Genomic DNA, 25,329 nt, shown 5'->3' on the forward strand with positions numbered 1-25,329 from the left:
TAGCTGCGGTCAAGGCGTGGCCCACCTGTCCGTGGTCAGCACATGGGGCCTGGTTACCAGGCCTCGTAAAGGGTGTTGTGTTAGCAATCGTGGGAGGCAGTCTTGAGCTGTAATTAGCAGTGGCAGTGGTGTCCCTGTCTGCTCAGGTATGTACATCTAGACATGACTCATTCTGAAAGACAGATCCAAGGGGAAAATCAGAATTTACCCCATATGTCACTTGTTTGGAATCTTAAATCCATTTAGAGGAACATCTTGTGACCATGGGGAAGGACAGACAGTGCCTTATGTCAGTAACCCAACTGCTGGCCCCAGCTCTACTGCTGCACCCCCACCCACATCCAAGGCATCTTCTCTTCCTTGGACTAGCTCAAGGGCACCCTAAAGGGTTCCCTGCTCCTGACAGCACCTCCCACGGTCCATTTTCAACCAGCAACCAAAGTGATCTTTTAAAAATTCTCTAGCTAACCGCATTGCCATATTTAGGATAAAATCTAAAAGCCTCGTTGAGTTAAGGCCCTGTAATAAGGACCCTGCTGACCCCATCCCAATCTTAGCATTATTCTCCAAGCTCCACGACTCTTCTCTTTTTTCCTCTGACACCCTCTCACCTTAGGGTCCTTGCAACTTTCTCCTTTTTTCTTGAATACTATTCCCATTTAATCATCACATGTGGTGCCCTTTCTTATCTGGGGTCCCAACTGAAGGGCCTTTCCTAAACACCTTCTCTACTTTCCCCTCCCATAGCCCTATCAGCTTCTACGACATCACTGTTCTTATTCCCCTGTCCAGTTACATCCTTGCCACTAGACTCCGTCTGTCTCCTCCCTGAGCAGGGCATACGCAGGCATTCAACAATACATGCTGACTGAATGAACTTTGACACAGTAGAGGAAAGCCATCCCTAGTTTTCTTTTTTGACCTGTGCCCTAGTAAATGGCAAAACTACCCACAGGAACACTCCGCTATCTCCACTAAGAAAGTTAAGAGAAAATTCAATGGAAAGTTTCAATGAGTTAATTGGCAAAAGTTGTATATTACCCCTTAACTCAGTGCCTTGCTCATAGCCCCACAGCTGGCAAATGGCAGCGCTCAGATGCTGAGTTCCAAAGATGGGCCAGCAGCACTCCTGCAAAGGAAGGTGACTGTCCTGGGCTCATCGGAATCTGAATTTGAACCAAGTTATAGAGGATAATTGTTTATTAAAGCATCTTAGAGTATATCAGAACCATTGAACTATTGGATCATGGGAACAATATAGGTTTAAAAGAGGTTTAAAAGTTATTTCCTTTGGTGCCTTCAGGGGAAACTGAGGTGTGCTGCCCTTAAGCTACTACACCAGGACTGAAATCGAGGTCCACTTACTGCTGAGTTTGTCTTATCCCCAATCCTTTCAAGGTTCACTTCCTGCACATGCGTGGAAGAGATTCTTGTCTGCTTTTTTTTGAAATGCCAAGTGTAACCTTGACATAGCCTTGAGGCAAACAGTTTCATTTTGTTCACGGAGGTGATCATCCACCTGTCAAAAAAATTTTATGCTATTTTTTATCCCCTGGGAAAGTTTTATGACTTCATCTTTTTTATTTTTTATTTTTTTCCTTCTAATCTCTCCCAGAAAGATCCTGCCTCAGGGCTAGGAAAGAGAAGTTTCCTATTCTAATAAATAAAACAGAGGTCTTTTCATAGTGTCAGCTTTCCGGATGCAAAAGTGATCTACTTTGGAAGGGCTTCTTAATGATTTCCAAGGTCTTTGTGGTACACAGAAGGGAAGGCTAATCAACAAAGAAATGTTAAACCGTTTTCCTAGATCCAGGTAGACTGCGTCTTGGAAATAGAGTCCTAGAAAAAGTTTTCAACTTCCCATCCGGTTTACACTCATTTTTGGAGGTTGGTCTAGAGATATGATTTGGGAGAGTAAAAGTTTTGTACATTTGGTATGAATTTAGGTTATGTTTTAGGGATCAGGCAGCCTGATTTGTTTTCCTGCTGCTTGAAATGGGTCTGCTCTCACCATGGTCTCATCCATATTTTTCAGAGGGGCATTTATTCATTTTCCTTTCTTCATGACCCAGTACTGTGTGTGGGAATATGCCAGAATCATGGTCTTGTTTTTGTTATTATTAATGTCAAATGTTATCATTTAATATTTGGGGTGAAGTACTTACAAGCATACGAGCAGATTATGGCTTGATATTTCCTCTGGCATTCTTGTTTGTAATTTATAATTTAGACATGGAAAAGATCTGCTGACCTAATTTATAATCCTTCCAAACAAAAGATAAACACACTTAAAAGTCATCAGTGTAAGTCAGATGCACTTGAAAGGGACAAAGAATTCACCTGCAAGCACTTTTGGCACTTTGCCCTTTCCCATGAATTCAAACTGATGACAGAGAATGCTGACACTGCCAAAGCACTTTCCACAGGAGAACTTCCCAGAGTCCCTGGGGGGGGGGGGGGGGTTGGCACGGACAGTAAGACTTGCTATACTGTACTGGGGATCTAGAGACCAGCCCATTGTGGTTGAGAGGGGAGAACATGGAGACAAAAAACCAGTCCTAGTGTTTTGGAGTTAAGAATCATGAATGGGAAGCTCATCTCATTTCCCTTTTGTCCACCTCGTCCTATGGAAGGCTTCTAAGGAAGTCCAGACAAATTGCTAGATCATCTTTGCCAAGGAGGGCAAACGAAAGCCTGTGTCACAGTGCACATTTCTGCTGGCAGTGTAAACTAATTTCTTGGGACAGTCATCTGTTGACTTGATGAGTTCAGAACACATTAGATAAATTTACAAATTGCCCAACTTGCCTGAGTGCAATGAAGTTGGTGGGAAGGGGGTGAATTGGTACCAGAACCATTTGATATATTAGCAGGGTCATCTGATATATCAAATGGTCACCTAATATGTCAACTCTGTATATCTAATATTATCTACTACATCAGACGCTGGCCTGAGTGTTTTGGCTGCAGTACCCTGCTCTCATCCCTCCGGCTGCCTCTATACTGCACCAGAAACAGTGCATGTTCTCCATAAATTTCACTTGGTCTATTGTCTTCAGGGAGCTCCTTTAGAATATTTAATTTCTTCTCTGCAGAAATAAGCTATGTTGGAATAATTCAACACACAGAATATTAAATGCGGGTGCCGTGTGGGCTCGTGTAAACTTCCACCATGGTTTACTGTGGCCAGGGCCAAAAAGCGCAGAAGGTGATGGTGCAACCCATCAGCGTCATCTGCAGATATTTGCAAAATAGATCCTGGATTCAGGTGTGGCTCGTATGAGCAAGCAAATATGCAGCTAGAGGGGTGTTATTATTGGTTTTGATGAGTACATGAACCTTGTATTAGATGATGCAGAAGAAATTCATTCTAAAACAAAGCCAAGAAAACAACTGGATCGGATCATGCTAAAAGGAGATATTACTCTGCTACAAAGTGTTTCTACTAGAAATGAAGTGACAAGTTGTTTAGAAGTCATTACATTTTTTAGGTGTCCTTTGTTGAAAGTGTAGTCCTAAAACAATCGTTCATATTGTTTTTGATTATCCTTATACTATTACCAGATCACAGTAAATGCTGTGGAGTTGTTTTTATTAAAAAAAAAAAAAAAGAATATTAAATGCTGGCAAATAGTTAAATACAATTTTTAATTTTAATCTACTATGTATAATACCAAAAACGTTTTTAATCTGACTGCTTATCTGATCAAACATCAATCACTTTTATCATGTATGCTCAAAATTTTAAAATTCTCAGTACACTAATTTAAGAAAAGTAAACAACGAAGGGACCTATGAACACAAACCTCGACAGAGAATCAATGCATTTAATAACTAACATTGGGGATTTCAGTCATTTAAAAGACTGGGTTTTTTTTTTTTTTTTGAGAACCTTAGACATCATCAACATAACAAAAAGAAGAGGAGTCTGGAGCAGTTATTACTCAAGCCATTTCAGCAGCATACATCATGATTTGTGACAACTAGGGCTATAAAGTCGTTTGAATGACAATAACTAGCTGTGCAGCCGGAGTTAATCAAATAATTACTTAACACATGTTTCCCTTGGTCTGGCCTTGGCTTCAAAGCATATTTCATTCTTACCCAGTTTTTCTTACAACCTTTCATTGCAAATAGAAGAACTGAGCAAGTCTAGAATATACCCAGAGTTAGCAAGAGAACTACTCTCTCCAACTGGGCTTTGATCTCCCCAAAAAGAAGGTCCTTGTCCACACCAGCCTGGTGCCCACCAGAGTGATTTGCTCCTGGTTGGCAATAAATCACTGTTATTTCTGCTTCTTCTGGGTAGAACCAGCTTTTTGGCTAAAGTTTTTCTTCAGGTGTCAGGAATCACCCACCCTGAACCAATTCAGTTCCTTCTGTAAGCAGTCTGAGTTGGGTGCAAGGGTAAGACTCGCCCCCCAAAAGTCTACAGCCTGCTCTGCCTAGAGAGCACTCTTTACATTGTCATCATATTCTCAGCATCTTAGCACTTGGTATGCGCTCAATAAGTAGTCACTGTCATCATTATTATTACCATTATTTTATAAAGACATAATAAATGTTTGCTAAAACATGAATGGCTGAATGAACGAAAAACACACATACCTCATAAGGGATAAAAATTTCACATAATGATGCTAACTGCAGAGACTCAAGTATTAAATTCAGATGGGGTATTTTGAGGAGAAGAAAAGAACAGCTGCTTCTTTTATTCAGTGCTCTGACCTGTTATTTGCAATCAGTGGATATGTAATGAGCCACTAGTCTTTATGTACCCCAAATATTAAAGGGTAAAAAAGACAATAGCAACTCATCAAAAAGCCTGACCCTCTCTGAGATGTCATGGGTAATCAAGTTTGGTGTTAATGGCTTCTGATTTGCATGTCATCCCTGTGATTGATGTAGTATCCGTGATGAGGATTGATAGTTTATGTGGCAGCACTTATTTAAGTCTCAGAAGTATTTCTATATATTTTCAGTAATTTCATGTTCAAATTCAAGGAAGTCAGGGATTTTTAAAAAGTTGCTATTTGATTAATAATGCACTTTCTGCATTTAGCTCATCTTTTTTTTTTTTTTTAAGATTTATTTATTTTAATTTCCCCCCCTTCCCTGATTGTCTGTTCTTGGTGTCTGTTTGCTGCGTCTTGTTTCTTTGTCCGCTTCTGTTGTCGTCAGCTGCACGGGAAGTGTGGGTGGCGCCATTCCTGGGCAGGCTGCTCTTTCTTTTCATGCTGGGCGGCTTTCCTCACAGGCGCACTCCTTGCGCGTGGGGCTCCCCCACGCGGGGGACACCCTTGCGTGGCACGGCACTCCTTGCGCGCATCAGCACTGCACATGGCCAACTCCACACGGGGGCTTGAACCGCGGACCTCCCATGTGGTAGACGGACGCCCTAACCACTGGGCCAAAGTCCGTTTCCCCATTTAGCTCATCTTAATAAAGTATTTGTTTTTCTTAAAATTTTTACATTGTGGGTATTTATGATTTTTAGCATCTATTTCTAATATAATACACTTAATGTTAAGAAGATAAATAAGCTTAAATCTTTGTCATGACCTTCCCTAAATACATTATTATACACTTATTCAATTAATTTATGCTTGAATTTTACCTGAATTTGGTTCTTCAATATGATCAATAAGTTGAAAAAAAAATCAATGAATATTTTTCTTTTAAGATCTTATTTATTTAAAACCCCTCCTCCTCGTCGTGTTTGTGGTCACTGTCTGCTTTCTGTGTCCCATTTGCTGTGTGCTCTCTGTTTCTACCTGTCTTCTCTTTAGGAGGACCAGAAACTGAACCCAGGACCTCTCATGTGGAAGCGAGGCGCTCAGTCACCTGAGCCACCTCAGCTCCCTGGTTTGTTGTGTCTCTCATTCTCTTTCCTATTTGTGTCTCTTTTGTTGCGTCATCTTGTTGTGTCAGTTCTCCACACCAGCTTGCCTTCTCCAGGAGGCACTGGGAACTGAACCCAGGACCTCCCATGTGGTAGGAGGAAGCCCAATCGCATGAGCCACATTCACGTCCCAAACATTTCTTTAATATTAATCAAAGCTTACCAAAGAAAGTGAAAGTCACTTATGTATGTAATTTAGGTATAAGAACAAGGGAAAAAATAACCACAAAATTTGTAGAACTCTAGAGATTAGATGGTTTTGAAGACAATGTTGAAGACCATGATCACATTTTCTTTTTTTTAAATCCCCCCCCCACCCTGTGGCTTTTTGTGTGCTATCTGCTCTCTATATCCATTCGCTGTGCGTTCTTCTGTCTGTATTAATTATTTAATTTACCCTCCCCCCTTGCAGCTTGCTTGCTGTCTGCTCTCTGTGTTCATTTGCTGCGTAAGCCTCTGTGTTCTTGCTTGCCTCCCTCTTTTTGTTTTGTCCCCTTGCTGAGTCAGCTCTCCACGGTGCCTGTGGGCGGTCTGCATTGTGTGGGAGAGCCTGCCTTCACAAGGAGACCCTGGGGCGTGAACCAAGGGCCTCCCATGTGGTAGACAGGAGCCCAACTGATTGGGTAACAACTGCTTCCCAATATTTTCTTTTCATATAGCAAATGTTCCATACTTTATGTGGGAAAATTGGAGCAAATAGTAGAATGGAAATAAGGAATCTATCATACAATGTGTTTTTTTAAAAACCAGTGTGATTAGGAGTTGCTCTGCTACCTTCTATTTTTAAATTGTTTCCTCAAATTGAAATGCTTATCCAGCTATTTCTCACACAGCATAATGCTCTGTTGTGATTCATTACAAAGTTTTAATAGCAATGATGAAAATAAGCAAAAAATTCTAATGTATTGTTAAGCCTGGTAGCCACTTCTGGGTCTTTAAAATTAGGTCTTTTCCAAAACACTGAAGCCCTTCATTTGTCCTATCAGTCACTTACTCTAAATTTAGAAGCCTAATTGACTTAGTTGGGAGCCCTCAAATTCCCACATGGGAGAACCCTAAGCTTACCAGCCAAAGACTGAAACTAGCACTCTTCATTCCCTTTGCACAAGCACCATGGATGGCTGCCTTTAGGCAGAGCTTCTGACAATGGAATTAGGTCTTGTTAACATGCTGAGTCTACTAATTAACTTGATTCTGTTCAATGTTTAGTTGAACTTTGTCTCCTTTGGAACTTCTACTGGTCAAGTTCACTCTTTCCAAATTCACCAAAGAGAAATAGCTCCTCAAATGATTAGATGGTCTGTTTTTTGTTTTTTGTTTTTTGTTTTTAATTTTCTTTAATTCTTTGTCTTTTTTTTTTAAGATACATAGATCACAAAAAATGTTACATTAAAAAATATAAGAGGTTCCCATATACCCCACACCCCACCGTCCCCCCATTCCTCCCACATCAACAACCTCTTTCATCATTGTGGCACATTCATTGCGTTTTGAAGCACTGCTGCACCGCATGGATTATAGTTTACATTGTAGTTTACACTTTCCCCCAGTATATTCAGTAATTTATAGCAGGATATATAATGTCCAGCACCTGCTCTTGCAGGATCATTTAGGACATCTCCAAGTCCTGAAAATACCCCCACATCACATCTCTTCTTCCCTCTCCCTGCCCTCAGCAACTACCGTGGCCACTTTCTCCAGATCTATGCTACAGTTTCTTCCATTACTAGTCACAATAGTTCTATAGTAGAACACCAGTTTGTCCACTCTAATCCATATTTTATTCCTCCATCCTGTGGACCCTGGGATTGTGATGACCACTCCATCTCTCAATCAAAAGGGGGATTAGATCCCACATGGTTGATGGATGTGATTCTCCTGCTTGCAATTGTAGGCACTGTTGGTTCCCTGGTGTGGTGGTTAACCTAGACGATATGTTCTAACAGCAAGATGGAATAAATAATAATTATTTCTTTGCTACATTCCTCTTGTTTAGTTTTTTGGAGCTAAGTTCAGTCTAGCAGGCTTTATGTGATCTTGCTTCTAGAGAATTTACTGCACCTTATGTGAAAACCATTCATACCTGACATTTTAGAATTAGCTACCTATTTATGGGATTATAGTACATTCTGTTCTTGAAAGAGCAAGTCAAGTTTCAGCAGTTTTTTCCCCTCATCATTTAGTTCCCTTTGTTTTCCTGAGTCTTCTAACTGTGATGTAAGAGGGGAAAACAATGAGAGGCAGTGGGTAGAGAATGGTACAGAACTTTAGCTTGCTGGAACGGATGGTCTGGATCAAAATATTGGTGGAAAGAAGAAATCTCAAACTCAGTCTTATCATTTATTTAATTTTTATTTATTTGTTTGTTTTTACATACTTATTTAAGAATGAAAATAAATTTTGACCTGACACCTAGCTTGTCTATGGTAACTAAATAACCTACAGATGTTATGAGTCCGAATTCATCTCAGGTTTTCTACCTTCTATTGCTTATAGAAAAGAAACAATTATGGGGAAGTTATTCAGTAGTGTTTTAGAAATTAGATCTGATCCCATTAAACTTTTTTTTGAGATTTTTGTATATGGTTTATCCCTATTCTCTTTTTCAGCCAGATAGAATGTTGTATCGCTTATTGAGTAGTTAATACATGCCATGCACTATGCTTCATTCCCAGGTGTATTATCTCATTTCACCATCCCATCAGCTCTACAGATGAGAGAATTGAATTTCAGAGTAAATTAAATAGCTTGCTCATCCTCATGTAGAAGAACACCAAAAATGGTCCTCCCAACCCCCCTTTTCTTTGCTCTATTCTAATATCTTATTAGGTAGAACTTGTCATTCAGCTACTTACGTTTCTTTGCCTTAGATTTCCTTTAAATGTTTATTACTCTGCTGGATTACTTATGTGCATGTATGTGTGAACATACAGTGTTTCAAACGATGCTTCATTCTGAAGGATGCTCAAGTACTTTAGCCTGATAGACAAACTACCAATAAGGACAGCTGTGACTCACCATCAAACAGTTCAGGAAAGGAAGTGAAGGGACTGATAAACCCAAGTGAAACTTCAGGGAGAGTATAGATAGGTAGACCATATGTCTCTCCTGAAGTCATGTTTTATAAGAATTTATTATTAGCCCAAGCCTTCTAAAACTCTATATTAAAGGTTACTTTAATGGGAATGTGATAGCAGGAAGGTAGTCTGTAACATTTTATCATTAAATGGTCATCATTTAAAAATTAAAAAAAAAAGGTCATCACTTATATCTCATTGTTCAGCCTCATTGTAGTATTACTTTGATATTGACTTGTACAAAAGAATACCTGTGTCATCAGAACTGTTTTCTGATGTATTTAAACCACGTGATGTACTAGAAATATTATGTAAGCCACATTTATAATTTTAAACTTTCTGGTGGCCACATAAGAAAAGTAAAAATAAAAAGAGTAAAACTAAAGTGAAAAAAAAAAAAAAGCTTATTCATGTATCTAGTAAGTGGCAGGATGAAACCCAAAGGTAGTCTATAGGACCAAAGCTCAGGTTCTTCCCAGGCTGTCCCTGCCACCCTCGCTATAAGCTACCATGCAATGCAAAAGACAGGGGTGTGAAAGTTAAATAGAAAATAACTACTGAACAATTATGCTTATGTTAAGACTTTACCTTTTTTTTTTACTCTTTCTTGCTGTTGTCAATTATGAAACATCTCTGTTTTAAACATCCTAAATAGATGTCGAGTGAAAATATAATCCTTTATAAATTGGATTGATTAAAGTGACAAAAATGAAATCTTTCAGTGTTATCTGGACCCATTCCATCTCCACCATCAGCCCCAAAGCAATTTCAAAATAATGTACTGAGGACTTCAGAAAAAAGTAACCAATATCAAGCCAGAACCTTCAAAACAAGTAGGAATTTCTTTCAGAAATTATGGAGTTGCTCACTAGAGGAAGCAAACTTGTATGCGTGGGATAAACTTGAATTTCTAGTTTTTCAACTGTCTTTTGGAAAATATTTTCTCCAGAGGGCATCAAGAATTTTCAAAAATAATTAAGTTTAATTTTTAACAATTAAAAAAAAAACTGGTTTTATCATCCTGAACTTACTATTCATGACAGAAAGGTTTTGAAATCAAATAAGCAAGAATTAATTGTTAAAAAAAGAACACTAATTGTATTATTTAATTGGTGTACGTGTGTAAAAGATCCATTCAGTGTTGACATCAGAGGACAACTATTTATCTGAGATAGCACTAGGTTAGTAATTTTTCTTTGAATTTCACCATGTAACCTTTAGTATAGCAGTTCTGTATGTGAGCTTTGTCAGTTAACCTTTTTTCTTTTGGAGTAATCCAGTTTTATAAGGATGTTCTCCTGCAGGCTCTACTCTATAATTTTGTAGGCATTACAGAACATATTTATATTGGTTTGAAGGATAATTTAAATTTTGTAAAAAGGTGTCGTTCATTCTTTATATTTCAAAAATTTCAAATTTCTGATACCTCCCCTCCTTCCTGCCACCTTGAAAACCAGGTACTCTTCCCCTTGACACTAAACTGGAGCGATTTTAATTCCTTGCATAATTTGGCAACTGAAATAAAGGATGAGGTGCTTTAGCTAATTTGAGATGAGCTGTACTTTGGCATTTTTGTTTTGTTTTCAGATGGGTCTGTGGTTACTGTGGAGCAGTGGGTCTCAATGTGTGGTTCCCAGGTCTATCTCCATCAGCCTTGAAACTTGAAAGACATGCAAATTATCAGGCCGTGCCCCATCATCTTAAACTTGGGTTGGGGCCCAGCAGTTGGTGTTTTAACAAGTCCTCCAAGCCATTCTGGTGCATGTTAACATCTGACAAACACAGATGTTGAGACTAGAAGTTTGGTGTCCTAGTTGAATTTAGATCCTGCCATCTCCTGTCAAAGGCTCTTCTTTAGTCAACTAATTTTCCCAAACTAGAGTTTGGGCCACATAACAATGACCCAAAGAGACCAGTTTATTTTTCTCTCTATATATCTTTCTTTCTGTCTGTTATCTTCTCTGTCTATATATATATCTCAAGTTGGGGTTGGGGGTAAACCCATCTCTACTGGCAGAAGGTTAAGGCAGCATTTGTTTAGGTGACTTGTAAACACAAATCATTTCTACTGCTTTTTCTGATTATTCCATGACCTTAGTAGCACAGATACCAAAACTTAATGTGATTCTTTTTATTTCATAGGTGAAAATATTTAAGTTCAGGATTTCTCAGGAAAGAAAATTGCTAACACAATAGAAAGTAAAACTTAATCATAATTTATAGCTGGAGAAATTTGAAGTTCCTCAGAGAAATAGCCAAAGAAAAATGGCATTGGAATATCGCTGAAATCAGACTATATCATTTAATCAAGGGAAGCAGAAGTGGCTTTTCTTATTAACTGAGTAAAATTCTAGTATGATGCTTGATTGAGGGTTTACTATTTTGTAGCAATGGAAAGAAAGTGCTCTTTATTCAACTTTTTCATTCAAATCCCAGGGAGGCACTGCAGGGTAACAGATAAAGGAACCACAGATTTCAGATCTTTCCTGGCATGCTTCCAAGACAGACGTGTAGGCAAGACATTTGCCTCAAAAATGAATACATTGGACTAGATCAGGGATCGGTAAAGTATGACCCCATGAGCTAGATCTGATTCGCCACCTGTTTTTATATGGTCTGAGAGCTAAGAATGGTTTTTCTGAATGAACATTTATAATTGATTTGATGATAAGAAATGCTTGCCTTAAACTCCAATTAAGTGAAATGTAATCTCCACAGTAAGAATTCCATTATTCTCATTAGTAAAGCCTCATTACAAAAAAAAAAAAAAGTACTTAACTGTTAATATATTCAGGGTTACACCGTTGAAAAATTTATCAGTTTATTATTTGGTTACATAAGTACCTTCATAGTATCTTTGATCTTGCTCTTGGCCCACAAAGTCTGGAATATTTACTATCTGACATTTTACAGAAAATGTTTGCCAACCCCCCAATTACATGATCTCTTTCAAAAATCCAAATTTCAGTTTTTCTCAACACCTAGCAGTAAAACCAGACATGGAATGCAAGTGATTTGTATGTTGTGGACTTGCCGGTGTTTGGCTATATTTTTCCATTTGTGGGCTGAGTAGACTCCGGTTTCAGAGCCCCATTTCAGTGTGAAAACTGGGATCCATCTTGAGCCTATGGGTTTCAGAAACAAAGAACAGGTATATAGCAGAGCAGTTCAAGCCTCACTGCCTGGGTTAAAACCAACCCTGGGAAATGGGTGTAGTTCAGTGGTTGAGCACCTGTCTCCCATGTAGGAGTTCCCGGGTTTAATCCCCTGTACCTCCTAAAAAACAACAAACAAAAAAACCAACCCTTCTTTTGGCAAATCCTTACTTTCTCTACCTCAGTTTTCCCATCTATAGTATGAGAATTTGTTCATGTTCTTATCCTCCCCTAAGATGGCTGAGACTTGCACAGTTTTACAAAAATGTCAAAACAGAAACCCCTTTGGCAACCTCTAATTTAAGTCTTATAATAAAAGTCTAGCATGTGGACAATTACTCAGAAAACTGATTCAACAATGACTGTTAAATGATTCTGATTTTCCTAAGACACTAAATATGCTATGTATCTAGTAAATACAAGAAACAGAGCTCCCCATGGAACTTGTTTGGAAGCTTGTGAAAGTTTGTGCCAAGTGAAAATGACCCCAGGATGAGGTTGGGGGGACCTACAAACCTTCCTGGGAACCAGTTTGCATAAATGGTTCATATTCCCCCAAGGGGACCACTCCAGGAATTTCAGCTTTGACCTTCATGAGACCCCATATTAAAATGCAAATTTACTACCTGGGAAGGTAATTTTTAACTCATTAGTCTATTTGTTAGTACTTAAACCCAAATTAGGTCTTTCAAATTAGCTAGCTGGCTGAGAACAGTGCTTAAAGAAGTGAATCAGAGTCTCTGAAGTAGAGTCTGGGCTTATAGGTTTAAAAATACCCCCTCCCCACTTCCAGCATTCACCCTGTGCAAGAAGTGCCTATGCGTGTACAAACACACACACACACAAGACTCGATGCTCTAGAGCAACACTGTCCAGTAGAAATTTAATACATGTAATTTTAAATTTTCCAGTAGCCACGTTAGTAAGTGTAAGAAGAAGAGATGAAATTAACTTTAATAATACATTCTATTTAACCCAATATATGCAGAATATATCTTCAATATTTAATCAGCATAAACTATTGACAAGAAGTCTTACCTTTTGGGTAATGAGTCTTTGAAATCTGGTGTGTGTTTTATGCTTACCACATACCAGATGGGGCCAACCACTTTTCAAGTGCTCACGTGTCCATGTGTGAGATTACTAGAGAGCGCAGCTCTGGAGAGCCCTGTATTTTGGAAAGTGGATATTAGATGGCAAAAGTGCCAAGTGTGGCTGATGAAGGCAGCAACAGGATGGGGAACAAATAGAGTTGGGACCATACCCAGTTCCCCACTCCTTGATGATATCAAGGTCATAGGTTTTGCTCAGGTCAGTCCTAACCCTACCCAATGTAACTGCCTACAAACTTTTGTAAGAGCTTGAGTTCTGCTGTTCAACTCTTGACTCCACCTCCTAGCTGTGTCACCTGAAACAAGTTGCTTAGAACTCTTTCTTCATTGACAAAATAGGAAGCATTCATGCCGCCACCCCCCAGGGTTGTTGTCACATTTCAGTGAAAAATACATGTAAATGCTCATTAATTGACTATTATTAGTAGCTATTTTTTTCTATTTCTATTTTTAGAAATTAAATTAGTTAACAAATCAACTGTGAAGATAATCGGGTACATTTTTTTTTTTTTTCCTGAATTTCTCTCAGGAGAAGAAAAATGATCATTGCCTTCAACCTAGGATATTATATTGAAAGAGTAGAGGTAATCAGCTCATTAACTTGGACACTATGCCCTCATGGGCACATATCCATGCACCAAGAAAAACAACAAAAACAAAGATACTACCTTACCTTAAATTTAAAAAAAAAAAAGAATTTAAGTAGCTCACAAAGAAACTTTACAGAAGATTCTATCTTAAAATACAACCATGTTATGGTAGTGGGTGAGCCAATAAACTTAAGTTTTTCTTTCTAGTCTTTTATTTGAAGCCAACCAAAAAAACCTAACTTAGAAAGCAGATTTGGCTCAACGGATAGTGTCCGCCTACCACATGGGAGGCCCAGGGTTCAAACCCAGGGCTTCCTGACCTGTGTGGTGAGCTGGCCCACGCGCAGCGCTGATGTGCACAAGGAGTGCCGTGCCATGCAGGGGTGTCCCCCGTGTAGGGGAGCCCCATGCACAAGGATTGTGCCCTGTAAGGAGAGCCACCCCGTACAAAAAAAAGCACAGCCTGCCCAGGAGTGGTGTCGCACCCACAGAAAGCTGACGCAGCAAGATGACACAACAGAAAGAGACAGATTCCCAGTGCCACTAACAAGAATACAAGCGGACACAGAAGAACACACAGCGAATGGACACAGAGAGCAGACAATGCGGGGGGGGGGGGGGGGGGGGAGAAATAAATAAATCTTTAAAAGCAAAACCAAAACAAATCTAATTAAGGCAAAGCTAAAGGAATTGAATTCAAAGTTTTCCCTACACATGTGAACTAATTTCCCCACAAAGGCACATACGGAGGTAGTTTACTGAGCCCTTTCCTGCCATGTCCCACCTTGTGAACCTTTGCCAAAAATGGACAAGGGGAAGGTGTCACTTGAGTGTACACCTCGAACTCTCTACAGAACCTACTGACAAAGTCGGTAGGATCCCAAAAGGCAGTGGAATAGTTCTCACCTAAAAGAGAATGATCAGAAATCATAATACACGTCAGGGCTTGATATGCCAAGCACATCTTTCACAGTGGATCCGTTTGGAGTGAAAGCTCTAGTGAAAATTTTAAGTCACCAGTAAGAGGGGAGTAGATACAGGATGTACTCATTCATGGACCAGAATGCTGGAAGGCGGCGAGCCACGCAGAGTGAGGAAATGTACGGAGCCGTCAATTTAGCAGGCCTTGTTGACCACGGGCAGCAAAATGGCTGTGTGCCTGAAAAGCCACTGCCTTATTTATTCTGAGAGAGCCTTTCTAAGAATCCTGCAATATTAATAACATGGTCTTAATGTAGTCGAAGACAAAAGCATGTGTTAAGTGTGGCATGGGCCTCTGAAAATAGCACAGTGACAATTTTGTATTTTCTGCTTGCGCTTGTAAAAGCAAGAGGAAAAGAGAGTGAAAATAGTTCAGCATGTTTAAAGAACGGCAGCCTTTCAGTTTTCCAAACAGGTATAAAATCCTGTATTTCCCAACTGAGTTCACATATGTTTATTCTTAGTAACACCAGCTTCATCAGCTTCAGGGAAAAAATAGGAAAAATATAAAATTGCAAACTCATTTATTCCTTAAATTCACACAACATGACCACCTAGTTTTTGAATCTTCAGAAATTGAAGACACAACTTCCAATTTGATTTTTGTGAACTGTGAATTTAATTTTTAATGGCAACTAGTCTCATCAGAAGAGAAGTTGAGAAAATATACCTGATGTCTGCTTCGGACCATAGTTAGTGGGAATAGTCTGATGATGTTCTTTCATAATCTGCCACAAACGTTCCACAACAATGTAAGGTGTTGGAGAGGTGTTGTATAGGAATTCTGCACATTATTCATGCTTGTTTTGTAAGTTCACCACTTCTCTAAAAACATATATATATATTTTCTTGTGAGAAAACATTTTTCTTACAAGATTTTTAATGTGTTCCCTTTTCACATGGCGATGAAGGGGTCCTGAGCCAATTTTTAATCTTTGTCAACCTTCTCCTTGTACTGAGAGTTTTTAGAATTTAGTGTTTGATAAAATCGAAGTTCACAAGGATGTCAGGAATACACAGAATTTTCCTTGAACATTCAGACGTGAAAATATAAACATAATGTGGGCGCCCTCGGCAGACCTTCCAGCGCCGAGTGACCGTTCTTCCAGAAGCGCCTTTGCTGACTGACTGAGTGGCAGGCGGGGCGCAGTAGCTTGTGGCTGCGTTCACAGACCCATTGTGTGTGATGTGGGAGGAGCAGGCTTGCTCCCCAGTGCTTATTTCGGCCAAAGCTGTGGTGGTTTCTGATTTTAATAGAAACCACAGGACCCTTTTAGCCTGACCAAAAAACACCTTGCAAGTTTGCACCTTAGGTAATTTTGTGATGGGTATAAACTTGCGACGCATAAATCACAGTCATTGAAGCAACCTGTTTTTCTAAGATGCTCCGGTCGAGTGAAAGACTAAAGCAAATAAGGGAGAGATTGATCTCCCAGCACTTTTTATTGTTGGTGCTCCACACGTCATAAAGTTTGGGCTCGTTAAAGGAAATTCCATAAACAACTTTAGTTAATAAGAGTCAAGTAACTGTGTGCCTTGCCTGAACTCCGGCTAAACTCCCTTTCCACTTGCCGTTACAAGGGCATGATTAAGAAAATACCAACAGGATGTGCAAACGAGAGGAACAGACTTCAACTGGAAGCGTATACAGATGCGGGGCAGATGAATGATGGCCAAGGGATGGTGGCTATAGCTCTGCAGAGAGTCAAGCAGTTTTGTGGATTGCCTTTTTCTCCTCGTTTCAATAAGATCTGCTGGATTGCTGGCATGATTGGTCTCTTTTGGTTGTCAGGTGGATGGAGAATGCCTGATAGCTCTTTCTCCCAGCTGGTGTTTTTGCTGGTATAGAAACCTCCTAAAGATGTGATAAATGGAGAGCATCGATAGTGAATCATGCTGGAAAGATCTGGGTAACTGTCATACTTTTGCCTCTGGTCTTATGAAATAACTATTTTTTTTTTTTTTTTTTTTAAATTTCATTTATTTAATTTCCCCCCCTCCCCTGGTTGTCTGTTCTTGGTGTCTATTTGCTGCGTCTTGTTTCTTTGTCCGCTTCTGTTGTCGTCAGCGGCACGGGAAGTGTGGGCGGCGTCATTCCTGGGCAGGCTGCTCTTTCTTTTCACGCTGGGCGGCTCTCCTTACGGGGCGCACTCCTTGCGCGTGGGGCTCCCCCACGCGGGGGACACCCTTGCGTGGCACGGCACTCCTTGCGCGCATCAGCACTGCACATGGCCAGCTCCACACGGGTCAAGGAGGCCCGGGGTTTGAACCGCGAACCTCCCATATGGTAGACGGACGCCCTAACCACTGGGCCAAAGTCCGTTTCCCTGAAATAACTATTTTTAATGGCCTTTTCTCTGCAGGTTTTATGCTCATGGTGTTGGTCAGTTTTTATATTGGGTTGAGACAGGTTTGAGAGGTGATCATGAAGGGTCTAGAGGAAGGAGAAAAGCCAGGGAGGAGGCAAGGCCCTGTTAATTAGTTTTTATTATGAGACTTAACAGAATTATTGAGTTTTTCCACATTAGTAAACGTATTCCTCAGTGTCAGTATGATGTCTGTGAAGATGAAGTCATGGAAAGCCTGTCAGATGTATACAGAATTATGTGGCCCGTGCTCCCTGCCCTAGCCTCTTGGGGGGTGATTGCAAAGTGGGGGAAAGGCAAACATAGGCAGGTTGTATTAATTTGAGGCTAAACTAAAAAATATCTGCTGTTCTAAAAAAATAAAAAATATCCTAGCATATTCTATTCCAGAATCAACACTAGGAAGTGGTTTATATTACTTTCCCCTGAAACTGTGTGTCTTAGAAAAGCTATCTTTTACACCTGGACACTTTTATGATCTTTCCCTTTGGTTCTCTCTGTAGCTGTAATTAGGAAAGAATCACCAGCTAAGTTCTTGCTAGCACAAGGATACATTTCCAACTGGTTGGTTAGGGAAAGTGCTCCAGGATTCCATAGCCTGTGGCTAAGAGTACAGACTTTGCAGGCAGTTGACCATCCCTGACATTCACCAACTGCGTGGTCTTGTATCAGCAATTAACTGTTCGAAGCCAGTTATTCTCATTTGTAAGGTAAAGTTAATAACAGAGCTCCTGGAGAAGGAAAGCTTAAGAATTAAACAGAATGCACACAAAGTGCCAAGCAGGGGGCCTGGATGAGCTCAGGAAAGGTTAGCTATGCTTTTACTTGAGGATCACCCGTTTTAAGAACATCCTTCCATAGGCTCCTTGCCACTGACTAGGAATGTTAACAACCCCTCGGAAAGTGGTCATAATCAATTAATAGTTTCGGTTGCTTCATGCTCATCAGAGCCAGATGATCACTAGTGATTTGAAATCACATCATCACCTTTCCCTATCAAGGGGTGGGCTTTGCATTGAGCTTTGCTGTATTAGCTGTGGTTTATGTGTGTGTCTTTTATTTTCCTTCCCTGTAGCCTGCAAAATTGGATATTATAAGGCGCTCTCTGCAGATGCCTCCTGTGCCAAGTGCCCACCCCACAGCTACTCCGTCTGGGAAGGCGCCACCTCCTGCACCTGTGACCGAGGCTTTTTCAGAGCAGACAACGATGCTGCTTCCATGCCCTGCACCCGTAAGTTGACTGCTTTGTCTCAACGTTTCTGTAATGCCAGCAGGTTTCATTGCTACTAAGCAGGGTTGCTGGGTCTTCTAGGATAACCATGCCAGGGGCAAATTAGATCGAAGATGCATTTTCCTCAGTCCTAACCCGGCAAATGCTTACGAAAAGCAAAGGGTCTTTTTCACTGTACTGGTTGCCTTCAAAACACACAGCTGCCAACAGACTACTTTGTGGAGCACGGATTGAGTGTTCAGGGCTTGTCTGATAGTATAATTAGAGCTGAGACTGGAATTTGTAAAAGGCTTTCCCATTTCGTTGAGGACTCTTGGGGACTCTTGACAGCTGCGAGAGATCCAGGTAGAGGGCTGGGTGATGTGGATGGGACCGCCTGAGGGAAAGTCGTTTCAGTTCTGCAGAGAGGCAGCCAAATGTGCACTGAGGTCAAGCTTGCACTGTCATCACACCTCTTCCTTCGTCCCTCATGGTTTTGTATTCATAACAAAGGCCTGGGTCTTAAATGCTGGTTGAACAACAGGCACTTAATAAATGCTGTGCTAAAGAATAGACATGGTTAGCCAGGGTGGTGTGCAGGGCAGTAGAGAAATCTTTTCTCACAGTGTTCCTGAGCATCCCCATTCCTTCCATGGACGATCTTGGCCTTGCACAACCCACAATGGGCATGGCCTCAACCACAGTAAGGAGGTGGGGACTCTCATTCCGCCAGTGTCTGTGTATAGAGGAGCATGGTGTAGTTGCTAGGCATACAGCCTTTTGCTGTGTTTTTTAATTCCCCAGCCCCATCACTTAGTAGCTGAATGACTGACTCAGCCTTTTAAGCCTCAGTCTTCTCATCTGTAGAATGGAGTTAATAGTACCTACCTCATGCCTGTTGGTACTCAACAGCTGCATGTTGTTTACATACTGTGTAAATGCTTGAGATGGGGCTTCTTGAAATATTTTATCTTCACTGTCATTAGGATTATTATTATTTTGTTCTCTAACTACCATAAACTTCATCTGCCTTGAGCCAACATTACTGCAAAAAGTAGTGTTTTCTGGTTTTCAAGAGTAGTTGTGGGGAGCGGATGTAGCTCAGTGGTTAGGTGTCTGCTTCTTATATATAAGGCCTTGGGTTTGATACCTGGTACCTCCTAAAAACAAACCAAAAAAATGAACAAATGAAAAAACCACTTAGGGGAGCTGGTGTAGCTCAGTGGTTGATCACTGGCTTCTCATATAGGAGTCCGATTTTCGGCCCCAGGACCTAAAAAAAGATAAAAAATTAAAAAAAATTGAGCAGTTGGGGCTGCTGCAAGGTTCTTGTCTTGCCCAGTCAAGGACCCCTTTTAAAGGAGAGATGGAGAGAGATTTCAGATTTGCACTGAAATTGCCAAAACTCCTTTGTTTCTTTCATAAAAAGGGATAATAATAATTATGATGATGATGATAATTTTATAATTGTACCAGATAATATATTAGGCACTTTCTGTAAATTTATCATATGATTCTTGGAAAAAATCTGTAAGGAAGGAAGTATCTTCATTTTACAGACGTGGTAACTGCAAGCTCAGAGATTTTAAGGAACATGCCCAAGATCACATTCAGCTTGATGAGGGAGCTACACAATAAGAAGATTCACATAGTTTCTATTTACTGGGAGAGTCTCTGTCTTGCTCCCCCATTTTAATCATAAATGTCCAGAATTAAGTGGTGTAGTCTGACTGTTTCCAGGTGTAGCATTAAATAGGCAAAACGTCTTTGTCATCTTCTTTTTCTAGTTCCTCCATAGAATTACTTCAGATTACCCAGAAAGACAGTACTTTCTCAAGATGGTCACCATTTTGTTTGGCCTGCTCAAGACCCAACCATTTTCTCCCCAGATTTAATCCTTCTTAATCTACGTTCCATTTTGTGTGATTCATTTAAAAATAATCTCTCCCCCTCTATCCATCCTCACTACCTACAACACTCTTACTTTTGGAGATTTAAGGCAATATAGCAAACCTAAGGGGAAACATTTTAGGCTGACATTTTGATAATTGCCCTCAATTCACGTCATGCATACAAAGCCTTCTGGGGTAAAGGAATAAGTGTGTTGTAAACCTGAAAGTCATCTTTGGTGGCAGGAGGGCATGACATTTTCTCCCAGGTACCACATCTTGCTACTCTGGAGTTTAGGGAGACACCAAAGTTTGCCACATGCCTATGTTAGCCCAATGTTTGCCATATGAATCGTAAGACTGATAGCTGAGCCCTTAGAATTTTGTTTCTGTAGGAACATATTCTTAACCTTATCCTAGGAGACAAACAAACAAAAATGCAGGAAGAAATTACTAAGTTAGACCAGGAAGTTTAAAACAAAGTCCTTTTTTGCGATTTTCAGAGGTTGGTTGTTTTCAGCAATGTCAAGATGGTTGGCCTTATCTGTCACTGGTAAAAGATCCATGAAAAATACCATTGCAGTATTTGATTCTTTTCTCCTGCCACATGCTCTTGGAATTCCTTCTTCTACACTTCATTGATTCCAGATCTTGTGCTTTACTCTAATGTTTGTTGCATCTCCTTGAATTGACACACAGTGCTTCCATGAAGAGGAAATGCTGTGCTGGTCAGAACACCGCAACATGCCAGTCAGACAGCCTTGGCTGTAACCATGAACCAATTTGGCCAAGTGTTTAACCTCCCCAAGCCTCAGTTTTCTCATCTGTAAAATGGGGTTCTCATCACCTACCTCTGAGTTTAAGAATTAAATATGAGCTGCAAGGGTCTGGCACATGATTAGGATCTGATAAGTATTTGTTTTCCACCTCATTTATCATAGTTTGGGGAAGGAAGCAGGTCACCTCCTTCTGCAAACTACGTCCACAGCAGGTTTCCAATGAATATCATTGCCTTTCTATCAGGGATTTTTACCCTTGGTTGCACAGCTAAATCACCAGATGTCTGCAGTGCACCCCAGGGCCTCTAGGGGTTGAGACTCAGGCATCAGTATTTGCAAAAGTTCCTCAAGTGATTCGCAGCATGGTAGTGGTTGAGATCACTGCTCTACAGAGTTGAATTTAAAGTTCTTTTTAAAAACGTAATAAGCATTAACCACTTCAGCTTCTTAAACCTCCTTTAAGATAGGGATGATGAAGGAAGTGGCCATACTTTACCCTAGGAAGAGTGGCCAGTTAGGCGTCAGAATTAGAATCAGTTCCTAACCTAAGGTTCTCCCTCTGGATTTCTTTTTTCCTACTGAATATCACAGATCTTCACTATCCAATAGAAAAGGCTTCAGGCACAAGTGCCTATTTAAAATGAAAGTCTTTCTCATTAAATTCTAAAATTCAGTTTCTTGTTTGCAGTTGCCACATTTTAAACAATTCATAGCTATATGTGGCCAGTGACTACCATACTGTGCTGTGCAGCTAAAGAATTTTCATCGTGGCAGAAAGTTCTGTTGAGCAGCTCCACAGTAGGACAGTGGGAGTTTCTCAAAGAACCTCTTGTTCTGAATACAGCCTTCCCCACTTGCCCCGCCCCCATCTTTATCAGGGTCTCTAGATAAGACTGGGGAGGGAAAAGAACATAAACATCAGGGATCCTTTCAAACTGATTCCAGCATCTAATCAGTTCTTCCCAGTTGGTTAAGCCAGGTGACAAACCCAATTCCCTTGTGCTGACAGCCATGATAATCAGCCCCTTCTTTGTTCATTATGCTGTCTCTAACCCCAGCATTCTTATGCAGCTCTGCATTTAGGGATCACTCACTGTGACGGCACTCTAATGAAGAAATAAAACACGCCATCGGAGGCTCATTCTTCTAACCAAAGAGAAACTCTGCTCCACTGGCTTGTAAAATCAGGTTTTTGTCCACTTGGAGAACGATTAGACCAGGTGAATACAAGTAGCATTGGCTAATTTAGAAGGAGACTCCTAGGAAGTCCACACCTTCTACATTGCTTGAAGACTTGGGGAGATTTTAGTAGTAAGTACATTTTACTTTTGGGGAGGGCTTTTGGTGGAATCTCTGGTTAGGTTAATGAAAATGGCTGCAAGTGGGTCAGAGGAAGGTGTTTCAATGGACGTGTCATCTGAATATTTTTGAGAAAATAAGTATACCTGTGTAGAACGGTGCTTCTTAAATGTTACCGTGCAGAGAAATCACATGGACATCACCTGGGGCTTCAGTAGCACACAGGCCAAACCTGAAACTGCATCTCTAATAGGTTCCCAGGATTTAGGGACCAGCTTGATGGATGGCTGGATAAGGGTGACCCTCTCTTTTCACACTTGGGGCTTTCAGGCAGGCAAAGGGAAACCCTCTCTTCCACCTCTGTAGCTTTCAGGCCTCCTCTTCAGTTCAGTGGGGACTCTAGAAAGCTATTTCACGGGTTCCGAATATTCTCCCTTAATGGAAAATGAATGCTTCACTTGTCTCCCATATGAAGAAATCCAACCTGGTTTGGATAACTAAATACACTCTGGAGTATTTTCCTTCCAGAGTCCCCATTAGGTCACTTCAAGAGAGTGGAAATGTAAACAGAACATGTACCTCAGGTGGGAAGGACAGCAGGGTTTTCTGGTGATGTTGCCAGCAGAACTGGTCCCATCACAAAACCACATGAAGATGCTCTTCAAGCTCGTGAGGGAATTTCGATTTCAAGAATCATTTCTTAGCAGGAATTTTGGTGTTTTTTAAAATTAATGAAATTAATACCCTTTAACTCTGCAGATTACAACCCCTCCCCTTCCAAATCAAATATTCCATGAAACTTTTCAGAGCCCTATATCAGGGGGTGCTGTGTAAATGAGACATTATTTTTTTAGATTGCCAACTTGAAGGGCCTGCACAAATCTGTCTCCATGTAAACTGCCTTGAATAATTCAGTCAGCTGTGCCAAACAAACAAAGAGTGATTGATTGATACTTAGATATGGCCTGAAAAATTCCAAAATTGTAGCTTTTAAGACAGTTTATACTGGAGGAGCTGAGAGCTAATAAGGGCAAATTTACCAAAATCTGTGACGAAAGATCTTGATTTGAAAAAGCTTTCTGCAGGTTTAGATTATCAAGCAATTGAAAAAGCCTGACTCCAGACAACCAACATCACTTACTTTGTCTTTACATTTGCCTTTTCTAATTGAAATTAGTGTGCCACTTTATTTCCTCAGAAAGTATATTGTTTTAAAATGACCATTTCAGTTCTATTACTCAAAGCCCTCCTTTCTAATGCTTTGTGACAGTTATCAACATAATGAATCATAATGAAATGATGAGCAATCTTCAGTGGAAACCCAATGTGGATTCCACTGGAGCTGTGTGAATGTGTTGTTGAAATCTGAATGCAAATTAAAATAACATCAGCCTTACTTGTTTCCAAGGTCAGGAGAAAAGAGAGGGTTTTTTATTTATTTTTTAAGTGCTTTAACTTTGGGAATCTCAAATTCATTTTCAAACCAGCCCTTGATTAAGCCACTAATGTTCAGGTCAATCTTTACCTCCAAAGATTTACACACTCAACAGTCTAGCTAAGGGATTTGGGAGGATGTCTAGTGTGAGGCTTTGATGTGTAAGCTATAGGATAAAAGGCAACCTTCAGTTCCAAGCAAACTTCTTTTTTTTTTTTTTTTTTTTAACCTGATCGCATATTTCTTTGCTTTAGAAAGCTGCAAACAACTAATAATTTAATGATGGAATGGGGAGCACTCTGTGGAATAAGTCAGTGAGAGTACAGTTAGCACTAGTAAGAGACCACTTAATAAGAGAGTGAGAACGAAGACTAGAGATTTCCCCAAGTTTTGCTTCAGATGATGGGCCATTGATTGAACTCTGGCCATTTTATCATCCATGCAAGCAATGATTTTTGTGAATGCATATCTATAAAAACCTTGAATCCAACATTTCCAGTGGAAATCCTTAATTTCATGCCACTTACCAAATTTGTAATGTAATAGTGTAGCTTTATGTTGCATTCCATTTATTATGGGGGAAAACAAAAACTCCAATAGAGACACCAACTCCCTCATTGCCAGATTATGTGGCTTGGTTTTTAGTTCAGAATGTTCGGTCACTCTGCCTGTTAGCCAGTTGATAAGCCAACTAATGTGATTGGACCTGGATTGTACAAATGGGCCAAAGCAACTGAACACATTGAGATGCAGACAGATGGGAACTTCAATCCCTTCATTCCATTATTCTAGGCAGTTTCTCTAGTTAATTCTCAGCTGCTCAAGGACTGACTTCAACTCATGAGTAAACCACATCAGTTTCTTCCTTTCAGATTGCCTTTCAGCATGATTACTTGTAATAGAAAAAGTATGTCTAGGGAACTGAAGACAGTTAAAGATAGAGGGCAAAGGATCACCAGGTGTGCTTATAAAGGAAGGCACTAGATGGGCCACAAGTCAATTGCTTGTCATCTGGTTGTCTGTAAACTTTTCAGAGCTCCATGGTATTTTATAAAGGACGAATAACATTGAGTCTTCTTGAAAACAATGCTATTTTAGCCGCCTCTTCACTCTCTAACCTACTTCCCACTTTATAGGGATAAATGGTCCAATGTGGACATTTTGCAGGGATGAACAGGCCAATGTGGATTCAACTGGAAAATGCATAGATTTGAGGAATTCTGGTTTAATCCTCAGGGAAAGGTTTGAATAATCTGCCAATGTCACTTAGCCAGATTATTACACTTTTTTTACCACCATGAATAATTAAGAGTGGCTTTCCCATCAACTGAGCCCCATCATTTCTGGATGACACTTTTGACACCATTCACGAAAGACGTACAGTGGTTATGCACAGCGTGCTTCCCCGAAACAGGGTCAATTATACATTTTCCTGAGCTCCCCTGGGGTGAGAAGTGGATAGTATTTTCGCTATCAGCATTTTGATTTTCCTCTCATAGTTGACTCTTGTTCTATATGCTGTCTACAGCCCAGC

At 40.3% G+C, this 25,329-nt stretch overlaps 1 protein-coding gene across 3 annotated transcripts in view; it reads left to right on the forward strand.

Moving 5' to 3' along the window:
- Positions 1-25,329, forward strand: part of EPHA4 (EPH receptor A4) — a 148,608-nt gene that overhangs the window by 52,977 nt on the left and 70,302 nt on the right. For all 3 annotated transcript variants that reach the window (XM_071216105.1, XM_058300045.2, XM_071216104.1), the window contains one exon: positions 18,259-18,414. In XM_071216105.1, the coding sequence (XP_071072206.1) occupies positions 18,259-18,414 (156 nt within the window). The remainder of the gene's footprint in view (positions 1-18,258; positions 18,415-25,329) is intronic.

The sequence above is a fragment of the Dasypus novemcinctus genome, chromosome 7 (assembly GCF_030445035.2).
Source record: "Dasypus novemcinctus isolate mDasNov1 chromosome 7, mDasNov1.1.hap2, whole genome shotgun sequence".
NCBI classification, from domain to species: Eukaryota; Metazoa; Chordata; class Mammalia; order Cingulata; family Dasypodidae; genus Dasypus; species Dasypus novemcinctus.